This window comes from Daucus carota, chromosome 2 (genome assembly GCF_001625215.2).
Source record: "Daucus carota subsp. sativus chromosome 2, DH1 v3.0, whole genome shotgun sequence".
Classification (NCBI taxonomy): domain Eukaryota; kingdom Viridiplantae; phylum Streptophyta; class Magnoliopsida; order Apiales; family Apiaceae; genus Daucus; species Daucus carota.
In genome coordinates, this window is record NC_030382.2 from 36,057,079 (window position 1) to 36,072,089 (window position 15,011).

General features: G+C 36.0%; 2 protein-coding genes across 2 annotated transcripts; one reads left to right on the forward strand and one right to left on the reverse strand.

The window, feature by feature from the left end:
* Positions 1–1,114: 1,114 nt before the first annotated feature.
* Positions 1,115–10,881, reverse strand: LOC108209181 (pumilio homolog 2). Its single transcript, XM_017379962.2, has 9 exons — positions 9,732–10,881; positions 5,858–7,392; positions 5,640–5,781; positions 5,451–5,558; positions 4,737–4,949; positions 4,522–4,632; positions 3,830–4,024; positions 1,824–1,998; positions 1,115–1,525 (listed from the first exon to the last, which is right to left on the reverse strand). The coding sequence occupies exons 1-9, from the start codon at positions 10,383–10,385 to the stop codon at positions 1,491–1,493; spliced, it is 3,168 nt and encodes a 1,055-aa protein (XP_017235451.1). The 5' UTR covers positions 10,386–10,881; the 3' UTR covers positions 1,115–1,490.
* A 1,342-nt stretch (positions 10,882–12,223) lies between these two features.
* Positions 12,224–13,818, forward strand: LOC108206202 (uncharacterized). The gene has a single exon (XM_017376425.2). It carries the CDS (start codon positions 12,401–12,403, stop codon positions 13,637–13,639), a length of 1,239 nt encoding a protein of 412 aa, XP_017231914.1. The 5' UTR covers positions 12,224–12,400; the 3' UTR covers positions 13,640–13,818.
* The last annotated feature ends 1,193 nt before the right edge of the window (positions 13,819–15,011 follow it).

Sequence of the window (15,011 nt, forward strand, 5' to 3'; positions counted from 1 at the left end):
GGAGGGTATGGAATCTAGCTTAGATAGCAGATATCAATTTTGATCCCTCATCCCACTATGATCCGAAGAAGGCATGATGGCAAATAGAACCAGCCAATTAAGTAGTGTCTATGTGATCAAGTTCTTGCATTAGATTCTGTGACCAGGCTCCACTTAGTCACTTAGCGTCTATGTGATCAAGTTCTTGCATTAGATTAATAGATTCTGTGTCCAGGTTCCATGAAATGGATCCGATGTGTTTATAGAGAGTATCATCATAAGTTTCTACTTCCAGTCCAAAGAGTTCATACAAAAACTCTCCTCACGATTTTACTTTAGGTCAACGGATTGTTTAAATTTAGAAGCTTAAGTGCTTAGAAACATGTAACAAGATTCTACTTCTGGTCTAAAGTTCCGATACATTTACAAGCTTAACCAGGTTCCAGAACTATATATACTTAACTAGGAGAAAGGTCAGGTCTCTCAAGTCTCATCCTTGCAGACTATATACTCCCTCCGTTTTTGAATATATATCTTTTGACTTTTTAGCGCATATAAGGTGCTTTGACCACATATCTAGAAATGTTATTTTCAAATATTTTTTTCTGTCAATAGAAGTATTGATGTAATATTTTTATTTATGAAAAACAAATCAAAAATAATATTTTTAATTATATAACCAGAACATTTTAACATACATGCCATAAAGTGAGAAGGTAAGATATTTAAGAACGGAGGGAGTATTTAACCAGGAGAAAGGTCTCTCACCCTTGCACCATCAGAAGGATAAACCACTTCGAGTTGATCTATTGAATCCTGCCATCATGTTTAATCCTGGTTCGCCAAGTTTAGATTCCCCTAAAATGTAAAAGATGTTTCAACTAGGCAAATAATGTATACAGTGGAGCATCTGCCTTTCTAGATAGTTACATATCTCTGGTAAAGGATGAAATGATGGAAGGAAATTGCAATATGTACACATCAGGGAGTGGAATCACCATCAGTGCTAGCTCAATTTACTATTTCAGTAATCATAAAATATCGACCAGATGAACCTTAGATATGAAAACAATTGTTATGGGAAAGAATAATAGGAAGAAATGAATGAAATCACTACAAGCACCATGCAGGCAAATTAACAGAACCGAAGCAATATCAAATGTCAAAATACTTGTTACATAGAGAAAACATCAGTGTCACCTAAACAACAGACTTTCCACATTGAAACATTTATACAGTCACGTTGAGATACAGACACTACCTCTTCTCTTATCTTTTCTTTACACCATTTAAACTCATATCTGTCACTATATCTCTCCTCTGCACAGGCCATCCGCTGTACTCAACATCAAAGCCTCGATTTACTAGATTCTGCTATGTATATAAACCTTAAGAACTACAGAATGTACAGTTTCTAGTACAAGCAACAACTTTATTTGCAATACAACTACATATGGAAACAAGGCAGCTCAAACTACCCCCAGTTAGCTGTACAACATCCTTGTCTACTCCTACGCACCCTGCTGGGATTGAGCAGCTCTCCTCTCTGCAAATAAGTAATGAAAACGATTAGCTAGTAGACGTACGCAGGGAAAGAACAAGTGATATACTCAACAATTCCTTAAAGAGTGGAGCAAATAATAACATCAGGGGACCAGAAAGGCCGCAACCTATTTAGCTGATTCTGCCTATGGCGGCTTCATTAGTTTAAAAACCAATTCCCAAAGAAAAGCAATTAAATTCCTGATAAAGAGCCATATTATACAGCTCTTACTGGAGAAGCATACTAGCAGTTGGCCAGAGAGCAGAAACACCTAAAGAACTCGGTATGACAAAATGCTTACCCCCAGCAGCAACAAGCTTTTCCACACGAGCAACAATATGCTTCCCATACGTGTATTTCTTTAGTGCATTCAAATGAACCTTAATTCGAGATAAAATCAGCTCACGTTCCTGATCACTGCATGTTTCTAGCACTTTTTGAACAACATAATTTGCAAATTGGTCCTTCATCATTGCCTGGTTTTAAGTAAACACAAGGGAGAATAGTCAGCTAAGCACATAATTATAATTTAACAGGGAAAGGGGGACCTAAGTTGTATGTAAACCAAGTTCAAAACAGCAATCACACCCATTATCTAAGTTGAGGGGAAAGACGGGGACCTATGCTGTACATAAACAAAGTACACAATTGCAATAGAAGTTTGTAAGGCAAATATATGTAGTATAATACCTCTACTTAATAGACAAATCACAACCGAGAAGAGCCGATAGCAGGCACGTGAACAATACAAGCCATGACCACAAAAGCGACTGATGTACGTTCATGACATGTATGTGTATATACATAAATAATAAGGCTTATAATTAGCTTTACGTATTACTAGCAATCAGCATCTAGCATGCTCAACTATATATCTATATCTATACTCAAGATTGAATTTTAAGATGCGCATTCTGAATAACAAACATATAACCAGCCAAGTGCAAAACCCACTCTAATAGTTGCTAAGAGAATCTGTTTGCCTCTAGCTGCACCTTATTTTGATTTATATACTTAATACTATGATGGAAAGACAGCCAGATTAGACCAGTTCTTGGGGGATACAAGAGAGTCTTTAAAAGGTGTCAAGGCCAACACAAATATATGATTCAAATCCAACCACCAAAAAATAAGATCATCAACGGTTGATGAGCTAATGGGAAACCCAAGACAATAGCATCATCCAGAATAAGGGCTGAGCATTCGATCCAAAACCAGACCGAACCGAACCGAAAACTGAGATATTATATTTTTATGGACCGGGCCGAACTGAAGCTGCCTTATGGACCAAACCGGTCCGGACCAAATAGACTGATTTTTTAGAAAGTTAGAACCAAACCGAAGCAAAATTACAAGATTCGTTCCGGTCTTTCGGTTCCGAATCGGATTTGAGCCCTATCCAGAATTATAGGGCATAAGGTATAAAGAATAGATCAATACTTTTAAATCACACACCCAAGCAACAACTTCTGTCAACATAATCATTTTACAAAAATTAGTGCTGGCATTCACTATAAAATAGTTTCTCATGTAATCGTCTGTTATAACTTATAAAAAGGTTTATTTTGACATTTTAGTAAAACTACTAACCAGAATTTGCAGCTATCTGAGGCAGGGTAGTTCTTCCCTAAACCAGCCTAGCTAAATAATTATTATTAAACATTAGGGTGGGCAAAATCTGACACGACTCTAAACCCTACACGAACCTGACTCGAAAAAGTATGAATTAGGGTCGAAATTTTTATATTTCGGATCGGGTAATTTTGTACTCCGAAAAACTCGGCTCGGGCTCGGGCTCACAAACCCGACCCGAAATTTATATATATAATATATAATGTACATTACACAATTACATACAGTTGTGATACATTTATATATTACTTAAACAAATTTATCCCCTTATAATCTCATTAAATTATTATTTATACTTTTTAATAAAATATAATTTTATATAATAAAATAATTAATTTTCATTAAATTTTGGGTCAAATCGGGTCTTCGGGTTGATCGGGTACTGAACTGAACAGGTCGGGTTCAGGATGACCCAAAAACAGGATCAGGTAAGAAAACCCAAGTCATTACCCGAAATTGCCACCTCTATGCATCATGGGTTTGATAACAAGTGCCATGAATGTACACTTCAAAACAGTAGTACCATTTTGCATCCCAAGTTGAATCATTTATCTAAATTTATACCCTAAAAACTAGAGAACATATGTCAAAAAGAATTCTAACTGTTGGCAAATACAATAGATTGTCAGCAATGCTCAAATCATGTACTATAATATTAATTTAGCATTAACAGACCTGAAGAGGCTCATTCTCATCAGTTGTACCAAGCATCTCAGTCACCAGGAGTCGGCGTTCACTAGGATCACCAAAAGTCAAACACTTTTCAGCAACATTAGAGGCGAACTTCTGCTGACTCATCTGAACTATCTTCCCAGCTAACTCCTTAATTATGGTAGAACGTTCATGTGGCTTTCCATGCTCCAGCACATGCTGCAAAAAAAGATCATATGATGACAAAAAGCTAAAAGGGAAACAACATACTTTATCTATGAAAATGAAAATCGCTACTCTTAATCAGGGCATCAACTTTCAAAAGTAAATTAATAAACGTGTAAACAATCACCCTGATCTTTACAAGAAATATACTCGTAAGCATGTTATACTTTGCTGGTTTCCCAAAACCATATTCACCCAGGTCGTCAACAAGCACTGTCATTTTTAGTTGGTTGGAATCAAATGCTAGAAGTGAATTGAAGACTAATCACATTCATTTCTAGTTGAAATCAAATGCTGACAATTTAGTACATGACTAGAAAGGAAGCTTCCAGACGAGTATGCCATGCATACTGTACATCTAAATACTGAGATATTGAATATTACAAATCCAGTTAAACAATCAGATTTGGATATCAGAATAGTACAATTCGGTACAGAATCAATAGCAGTCATAAACAGTGTAACATAATAATAATATCAGAGCTACAAACCTGAACAACATAATTTCCATATTGATCTTGTGCCAACATACTAACGTTGGCCAGAATCTCATCCATCACCTTATCCTGTGTTCTCTGATCCTCACAGTGCTCCAGTACCCTCTGTAGCATTGAAGGCATCATTACAGTAGAGATCTCATCATTATTAATTCAAATTTATACATCAAGAACATATTGTGCCTGAAAGTTATGAATCAAATATAAACCTGTATCACACGACAACCGTATGGATGGGTAGAGAGGGTTACAACTTGATCAAAGAATGTAGTAATTATGAACTGAATATGATCTTCAGGCACACATTCAATACACTTCTGGATGACATGATTCCCATTCTGATCACGTACACAACGCATAACATGACCATCAAGCTCCCCAACCATTTCAATTTTCTGGTCCAAGTCAACTACTTCAATTGCCTGAATGGTTCACAAAGATCGTACTATCTATTAATTTTTGAAGGTGGCTGTTTCAGCATAATATTATTACTCGACTATATTGGTCAGAAAAAACACAAACAGAAGCATTTATAAAAATCTGGATATGAAGCAACAAGCACAATCAAGAAGTTAATAGTACAAGCACAGATGAGAATACTAATTTATTTTCTCTTTAAGTTCAAAACAGAAGCATCGTCTTTTTCTTTAAAGTTGGCTAGGGTTATCAGATTCCAGATCTAGAAAGTTCCAGCAGCTGCTCTATACTACTTAATTACTGCTTAAATGTTCAGGGATGAAACATGTGCATAATAAGTACATCCGTATTTTAAAGATATTTGCAACATATTAAGACAAATGGCACATCTTTAATGAACAAACCTACAACCTTGGTATCAAGGTCGAGATAACAGCAAGATAATCCTATAACTGAAATGCAAAAAGCACTGACATGGACAAAAATGGTGGTTGTAAAGCTTTTACCTTCTGAATTACTCGACAACCATACATTTGAAGACTTAATGTCAGTACATTCCCAATGAGCTTGTTAGCGAGTTCTCTTCTTTGTGATGCCATTCCATGCTCAAAAAACTACAAAGACATAAACATCACTAACCTCACCCAAATCATTAGAATGAAATAGAAAAATACTTGAATATCCAACTAAGTTACCTTTTGGATCACATAATTACCAAAAACATCAGTCATTAAGGTCAGAGCTTGTGGAATAATTTCTTGGTAAACCATGGCTTTTTCTTCTATTGTAGCTGTTTCAAGCTTTTGTTGAATAAACCGGCTGCCATACTGATCCGCACTGATAAACACATGTTAAATGAGTAAGAGACCTTGAACTAGGGACACGGTCATACTACAAATGATTAACAAATTACCTGAACTCAACAACATGACCAGTAATCTCCAAAAGTTCGAAACATCTGGTTTTATTGATCTTAAATTCTTCTAGTAATGAAGAAGCAAAATTATTCTCCATGTTACTAGCATCCAAGTGCCATGGTCCCATGACACCTCCACCCGCAAGATTTCTCATCCCAGAAGGGAATCTCTTGTTTAAATCACCATGCCTGATAGGACTACCAGGTCCAACAGGGGAGTGTGAAAGTCCTGGACTTGCCAAAGGACTTCCAGGATATGACAAACCTACTCCATATGCTTGATTACCATAATATGCATGATGACCGGAAACACCAGTACTGCCTGGTTGAATGCCATATTGTGATTTCTGAGGTGACAAAAGAGATCCAATATAAGCCTTTTGAAGTAGATCCACGTAAGAATTGTTAAGATAGGTTCTATCAACAGATGGATCATTAAGAGCTGCCTGGGCTGCGGCATATTGAAGGTAAAGTGGATCAGCAAAAGGTGCTTGAAAAGAACTGTCAACAATATGGTGCCCTGTCCTGCCAAGATGTTGTGATTCTAATGCAGCATAATTTGGATGGGACTCAGAAGGAAAAGATCCACCCATCATTCTTGAGTCCATTCCAGGCATAGCCATGGCTGATGCTGCTGCAGCATTTTCAAATAAAGGTGGCATATTACTACTGCCAAGATGACTTAACATCATAGACTGCATCGGTGAATTTATTGGATACCCACTTGCACCATAGTTTGGAAATGAAGAGTTTGTGCCATCACTATGTTGATAGTGAGAGCCAAAGCTGCCACCACCTCCGGTAAGTATTGAATTCGAAGATCCTTTTTGGTAAGCACCATTGGCAGCAATCCTGTGCAAATCAGATTGGTTGGAAGAACCATTGTATCCATATCCATCCCCCCTGCCCATATCAAGATTTGAGTAGGTTAGTTTTGTTGGTCGAGGGGAAGGCACATTTAACTGCCCAGGGTCAGGGTTTTTGAGGTAAGAGTGTTGGTTTATATTATTATGACTTTCTGGCATATTGAAAAGATAGTTCTCATGATCAACAATTTGTTCAATCTGAGATGGCAAATGATTTTCTTCATCCATCACACTGTTTAACAGGCTCATCCCAGATAGAGCATCCACTAGATCAGCAGGCTCGCTAATGTTAGAAGTAACACCATTAAATGAGCTCGAGTTTATGCCTCTTTTTTCTGAAGTGCCTACTCTCCCTCCACCAATAGGAGTAGGACACGGACTAGGTGCTCTTGCAATATGTTGGGGATCTGGGGTCGTGCTTCTTGACAAGGAAGCACCCAGTACAGCAGCATAAGAATACGATGCAGGTGGGCCACCATGCTGCCCAGAAGATGAGCTCAGTACTTTAGTAGATGTTCTTATATTATCTGCAGAAGCCAAATCCTGTTGTAACTGAGACATATCAGCTTCACCCATGCCAAAGGTGTCAACATTCTCACCAAAAGTATTACGACTGGGTGTGCGAGAAGGGTGGCCAGAAGTAGGAGTAGCACGGCCTAAATCATCCTGCACAAATGCTACATTGTAAGTATACCACAGAAAAGCAATAAAATTTCAAAACACATGTTCTAGAGAAAATCATTACAAATCTAAACAAAATGACAGGGCGATATTTAACAAATAGCATTAACTACTTCCATTCTGATAATAACGCAATTTGCAATCAAAGGCACAGTCCTGAAAAGCATCACAGTGCAAAACAAGTCTCAAAGGGACAACAGCAATAATATATGTACTACAGCTTAATAAATGGTTGGACCTTAAACTTAAACTTTTAAGCTATTAAATGAATCATCCATTGATATAACTGAGTCAACCATACTCTGAGAGAGATCTCTTATACTTTATCTGTCACATGACTCACATCCACTCACCTTTCGAGGCATGTGGTTAATGGTGTGCCTTAAACTTTCAAGTGCATATCTTTCAGCACAATGAAGATATTTTACAATGTGTTTTTGTTGTCAGTTTTTAGCTAAATATTGTAATATATACAGCGGAGACGTGTGCGCACACACAGACACATATTGTAAGTTGGTGATCATGCAACATATGACCATTGTAATTAAGCACGCTAATTCCTGTTGGAATTTCTAAGTTGTAAAGAAAATGCAAGTTTCGGAGGGTGCAAATAGAAGTAATTAGGGCAGAGCCATTCACTACCGAAATCTCGCTGAAATTACTGAAACTTTTTTCAGAATACGATCTTTTCTTGAATAAATAAAGAAACGCGAGGCTCGGATAAAATCTAAAACAAATTTGTCTAAAAACTGAAGAACACAGAAAAGTGGTACTGGATTTTGGAAATGAATTTTTTTTAATATTGTGTAAAGTTTCAAAGTAGTAAGAGCAGAAGAAAGGACAGACATAACACATAGAGATATAAGTATATATAAAGGCAAAACAAACTCAAAGTTGTTCATCCAAAGATAGAAAAGGGTTAAAATTAACTCAAGAACCACAGCATCTAAACCTAATAATTACAAAAAACTATAAAAATAAGAAAATATTGTCCATTAGTGAGGCAAGCAGCCCGGGGGACTGGCTGTGGAAGCGAAAGCGAGCTATGTAGAATACAAAAAAATTCATCTGTTGTCGAAGGAGCACCCACAGGGGCAGTAGTGTTTTTCTAAGTAAATCCAATATATTCTGAAAGGTAAGAGGGGGGTAAAGGAAACATTGGATGAGGGGAAATTGCCCTATGTACAGCTGACCCCTATTTTAAAATTTCATTCTCATTGTACCCTCAAATTCATACCCACGTATTTCTCCTTAGTACTCAAAGAATGAGAAATTGATTAAAAAAACATAATCAGTTACCTGGTCAAAATTCAACCAGGATCATTAACCTGCTGACAGTGAAATTTAGAATAAACTTTAAATAGGGGCCGGGATGTACAAAGGACAAACTAAAGGTGCACTGTGGTATGAAAATATTATTTAAGGGTTTATGTGTCCATTTGGACAAAAATAAAAGAACAAGGTGTTAATAAACCTTATACTTACTATCAGACACATTAACACAGAAAGAGATGTGCAAAAAGCACACATATTAGATTTTAATTAAGAAAAAGGAAACAATTCCTCACTCGATACAAATAGTTAACAAGGCATTAAGGTGATTCAAGATACCAATACACCAAGTGAACACCCAAAATCCAGAGGGCATTACCCAACGTCCCAACCCATTAAAATCAACAGGGTCTGGAAGCCTACTCACAACTAATTAACTCTTCACCTAGGCAACAAATTGACAACTATGCTTGGTCTGCTTGAGCTAGACAAGCCAAAAGAAAATGGAAGTTCCCCGATAATCAGGAGACATATGAGAGGTAGAGACTACGAACATAAGGGTTGTATTTAACTGTATAATCTGCTCAAGCAGCCAAGTTTACTAGCTGGTCAACCAACTAAAGAAAATATAATGGTCTGGGTCAAAAAGCTTAAAATGTTCAATAATCCATTCAAGGAAATTATATATTGCAAAAGCGCCAAAAAATAATGGATGAATAAGTAACTTGATCTTTGTGATTAAGATAGACCATTTGAATTTACGAATAAATTACTATCGGTATAAATATTTTCAACAGAAAGACGTCCAGATAAAAAAGAGATTCAGCATGGGATGAACTCTATGACGCACACATACGCAAAGCTTCGAACCATTTCATTCCATCAGCTATTTGCATTAATGCCAACCAGAAACGACAAACATCAATACAATTTAATAGTTTTACTAAATGTTACCACCAGCAAATTGAAAGATATCAAAGCTACCAGTGAATCTTACAAAAAAGTAAAGCTTATTTTAACATTAAACGCAAGAAGAAACAAAAACAATTTACCTGAAAGATATCAGCAAGGCTCCTTTGTTTGCTACCCAAGCCTAAACCTGACAAACCAATAAGTCCATCAACGCCCCACTCTATCGGAACCTGATTATCCAACTCACTTTCACTTTCTTGTTTCTTGGAGTTAAAACCTGGCGGCTTTGAAAAAAGTGATACCCCGCCTCCACTGCTGCCACTATTTTCATTTCTATTCACTTTGCGCCTATCACCAATCCCTCCTACAGCTGAATTACCTCCCTGCAACCTCTGTGCAAACCTCCAATCCTCCTTCGATAGCAAAGGAGGCGGCAACCTAGGATTTAAATTCACATTGGAGTAATAGTAAGATAAATAGGAAGGATCAGACCTAAGCTCATCCTCTGATGAGAACGCACTCCCGCTCTTGTTATTTAAAGCAAAGTCCGAAAACACAGAACCCCCACCACTACCACCACCTTGATTAAACAATCCACCAACTGCACTCAGAGAACCCTCCACAGTAGGAGGAGCTGAGCCGCTCCTATACAAATTCAGTTCCTTCTCCATATCGTCAGACTCATGATTCCGCCGCTGCTCACGCAACAACAACCCTATCTCCTTCTCCAAATCATCCCCAAATGATCCTTCATTCCCACTAACCAAAGGTCTCCTACCTAATTCAGACAACATCTTCACACCCTAATTACTTTCAAATCAACCTACAAGCTACAACCCCTAAAACCCCTCAAACAAACACTTCTTGATAATCCAAAACCCCAGTCTAAAAACCCATCAAAACCCAACCTTTTTCACACACAACATCAAGAAGCTCAATTTAATCAAACCCCATTAAATATCTAGACTCAAAAAGCATAAAGATACAAACTTTACTCATTTTAAACTCTAAAATCAACACAAACTGATGATACAGAGACCACAAACAGAGAAAAACCAAACTTAAGCAACATTTTTGTATCTATAATTGTACAGAAAAAGAGCTGTGAAAAGGGTAAGCAAGCAAGAATGAGGTGAAGAACGAGAGCTTAAAAGAAAAACAGTATATAAAAAAGATCAATCTGGCGGCTAATTTTTCTTACAAAGAACCCATTCTAGGGTTTTGTTTTTCAAGTAACTAGTACTGCTACTATCATCAGCGAATTTTATATACAGTACTTGAAATATGAATATATCATTTCTCATTTATGCTGTTTTATCAACTAACAACATGACAGTGATTTTATATTGTACAAATTATATAATTTGATTTTTCTGAAAACAAATTATATAATTTGTTATTTTATTCCTCCTTTCATGTATTTTAAACCTTACATTATTTAGTTTTTACCGTGAGTGTTAAACATATAAAAAGTCTTAAATTATTAATTTATATAAACATGATAATAACAATAAATTATAATAAAATGGTTAGCTGCTCAGTACATATATTATATTAATTCTTTGCAATTTCCTAAAATAAAAGTAGACTTAAAGTTGAAATTAAAAAAAATACTGCCATGTTTTATTATGAAACTAAAATTACATATTAAAATAAAAGTAGATAATTAAGAATATAAAAGTATAATAATAATATAATGTAATATGAGATGTGTCTGCGTTTCCTCGTGTTTCTTGAGAAGAAGTGTATGAGTGCCACGTAAGCGGCTGGAGATTCGGTGGGTATGGGTGGAAAAACAGCCCCTTCAAGTTGTGGGCACAGTGTTCCTAAATGCGGCAACTATCTGCGTAATGGGTAACTACTTCACTTCAATTGTCAATTTTACCCTTCGCAAGTCTTACTTTAGTTTTTCATATTTTTATGGGTTATTGTTAACTCCTGTATTTTTTTTATCTATCTATCCTATGTTTCGAGATGAAATAAATAATAAAAAAATTGCTTGTTCATAAGTCAACTGGGATTCTCAAAAATTTTAAAAATTGTATATTCGGTATTATGATGCGGTTTAAATCTATTTTAATGGTCTGTAGAAGTTAATGTATAATTAAAATACGTTCTTTCACATATACTTTTAAATAATTCCTTCATTTTTTTAATTTGATTATTTTCATCAATGGAAGAACCCTGTCTAAAATTTGATTTCATTATATTTTTCTTCTATCAGTTAATTTTATATCATATAAGTTTTATTTCGATATAATTTATAAGTCGATTATTAAGAAAAATATTTTAATGTGTAATAAGTACTCCCTCCATCCCAAATTAGATGGCCCCGTTGACTTTAGGCACACAGTTTAAGGTTCATTGACCGTATAGCTACATGACTTATTTTTAAAATTTTATTTTTGCAAATAAATATTTAAATATGAAATTTTTATTTACAAAAGAAAAAATAAAAAAATAAATTTCGGAAGTAGACGGTCAATGCACCTAAAGTTACGTGACCAAAGTCAACGGGACCATCTAATTTGGGATGGAGTTGGTACCTTACAAGCACACATCAAAAAGAAAAGGGCCAAATTATTGGGCTTTCAGGTAGTTGGACCTTCTAATTTAAATGACGAGGAGACTCAAAGTGGCCTGCATCCGGAAATTGTTTACTGTTAATTTCTTAATTCTTATCTAGAGCTGTGTTGTGTGCTAGCTTTCAAAAGCCAATTATGTAAACTAGGATTTATATACACACATACACACAGTCTCTGCATTATACATTCTAGCAGCACAAGCTGTCAGTAATCCTCTCTCAGCTATGAATACAGCTTCTGCATTAACCCATTGTAGACTGACACCACCATGTAAATTTGCACTTTCAAGAACAAGCAAATTTTCTTTGAGGCGTTTGAACAAACACCTGGAATGCATACCACCGAACTGCACCTTTTCGGACCAGAAAAGCCCAGATTATGCCTCATTTACTTTGAAGTGTACCGCATCCAAGGCACCCAGCAATCTTGATCGAAAACCCAGTTTGCATCAGCTGTCATTATTGCCTACAAGAAGCAAAAATCGTTCCTTCAGGCCAGTTAAATGCTCATATTCAGACAGTACTATCTCAGAATCACGACCCTCTTTGTTTGATAATTTCAAGAATCTATCTTCTGAATCTTTGAAAGAGACCCTTTTGAAATTGACCCCGTTTGATGTTTGTAAGTTGTCTTTGGTCCTTTCTGTGGCAATTGTGGGGGTAAAATGGGCTGCAAGTGTGCTATTTAGTCCTTTTTTCTGGATGTATTTTAGTTGGACTTGGTTATTTTGGCCATGGATGGTTGCAGTTGCGGTGGGTGTTTATGGTATTTTTTGTTTTCGTAAGCATTTGAAAGGGGAGGCTAATGAGTTTGAGCAACTATCGATTGTGACTTCAGCATTTACATGGTTGACTTTAGTCCCACCTGCTTATTTCAATGGTTTCTTAGAGGGATGGCCTTATGTTTTCTTTTTCGTTTATCATTATTTCTTTTTCTTTAATGTGAGTGTTCGGAAACGTATGTATGGTGATTTTAATCCTCGGGAGCATGATCCGAAATGGGATGTGAGTACACCTACTTGGCAGCGGTTGTTGTTTAGTGTCGGAGTTGTAGCTGGTCACTGGTTTGCTGCACTTGAAGGGCCTGAGCTGCATCTCATTCCTGGAGGATGGAGCAATGTGGGAGTTTGGGCTCTGATAATGACGACATTGTTTATGCAGTATCATTCTACATTGTATCTTGCAAAGTATTCTGAAAAGGTTGTTGTGCCAACTGCTGTTGTTCAATTTGGACCATACCGGTGGGTTCGCCACCCAATATATGCATCCACTATGCTTTTGATGGCGACCTACTTCTTGGCTCTTCGTGCACCTGTCAGCTCGCTATTTACCATTGCGATATGTTTGCTGTATTATGGGCAGAAGGCGAAAGTGGAGGAAACACTAATGACAGATACTTTTGGAAAGAGTTATACGGAGTACATGGACAGAGTTAAGTACAAGCTAATCCCTTTTGTTTATTAGCTATTCTACTAATAAGAACTTAGAAATTTCATATGATCAATGTGTGGAATACAAGTAGTTAGCTTCTGAATGGGAAATGTTTTCCAGATTGTACAATTAATTATGTGCCGTCTTTATGGATAAAGAACATGTATCTGTGCTTTTAAATCTCCGGCAACGTAAATTATGCAGTTTTCCGATGGGATGATAATATAGTGCCACAGACTTGGCTTTTTAGCATAAACTATTGATTGGGTGGCTCTATAAATATTTTAGGTTTATATATCATATTAATTTATGATGCATCTATGCTTTTATTGTTTAATGTTTGTATAATTATTGTCGTGATATGGTATTCTAGCTGGATGGCCGAGAGCTGGAGAATTAAAGCTCTATTTTCAGCATTACTCAGTGAATGCTAAATTGGAATTGTAATTGTATTTTGTTGTTAATTTCATTTATACATAAATGCAAGCCGATAAAAATGGATGGACCATTATTTCTGTAGAAGGATTGAGAATAAATCACTTTCTGACAAAGCGTGCATAGCAAGAAATCTGAGTATTATTTTTTATTATTCGGAAATAAGCAATAAAGTCAATTATATTTGTTAGCAACTTTAAGTATAATTTAACTGGACTCAAAAATTTTACCAGGTATAGCAGTAGAGTATTAAGAAGGGTTGTTTCTTCATGTAATTATGAATAAAATTTATATATTAGTATCAAGATATATACTCGCTATAAGTTGTTTCCTTGTTATTAGAAATGGGGTTTATATCAAAGTGGCAACCAATCTCGTTAAAACATCTCACCTAGCTACATGATCTTCGCGTGGTGACTCATTTTAAATACTGAAATCACTATAAATATTACTATGATAATTTTTTTATAATATATTAATAGAAAACATAAAGTAATCATAGTCAAAAGACGATGTTTACGGCACATGGCTTATACGATAAAGGTAAATCATAATTATACATGCGGAAACACGTCAAGATATATGTGTGTGCGCGCGCGCGCGTGTGTGTCTATATGTGCGTGTGTGTGTGTACACACACACACACACATATATGTGAACATAGATAACGTGTTTCTATATTTTTTCTTAACTCATTAACCTTAATTTCTTCTTTTACTTGATTTAGTGAACATCAAACCAAAAATCTTGAATCGCCTGTCTAAAGTAGTAAAATTAATGTATTATAGAAAAACTTCAATTCTCTTATTTTTTGTCCAAAATTTAGCAGAGTGATATATATAGTGAATTAAGTGCTTTAAATGAGTCCCCGTGGAGATTTGGTAGCTAGGTGAGATATTTTGACAATAATGATCACCTTGATATTCCCTATTAGAATTTCCTGTGTCATATGTTGCTGTGTTGACGATTT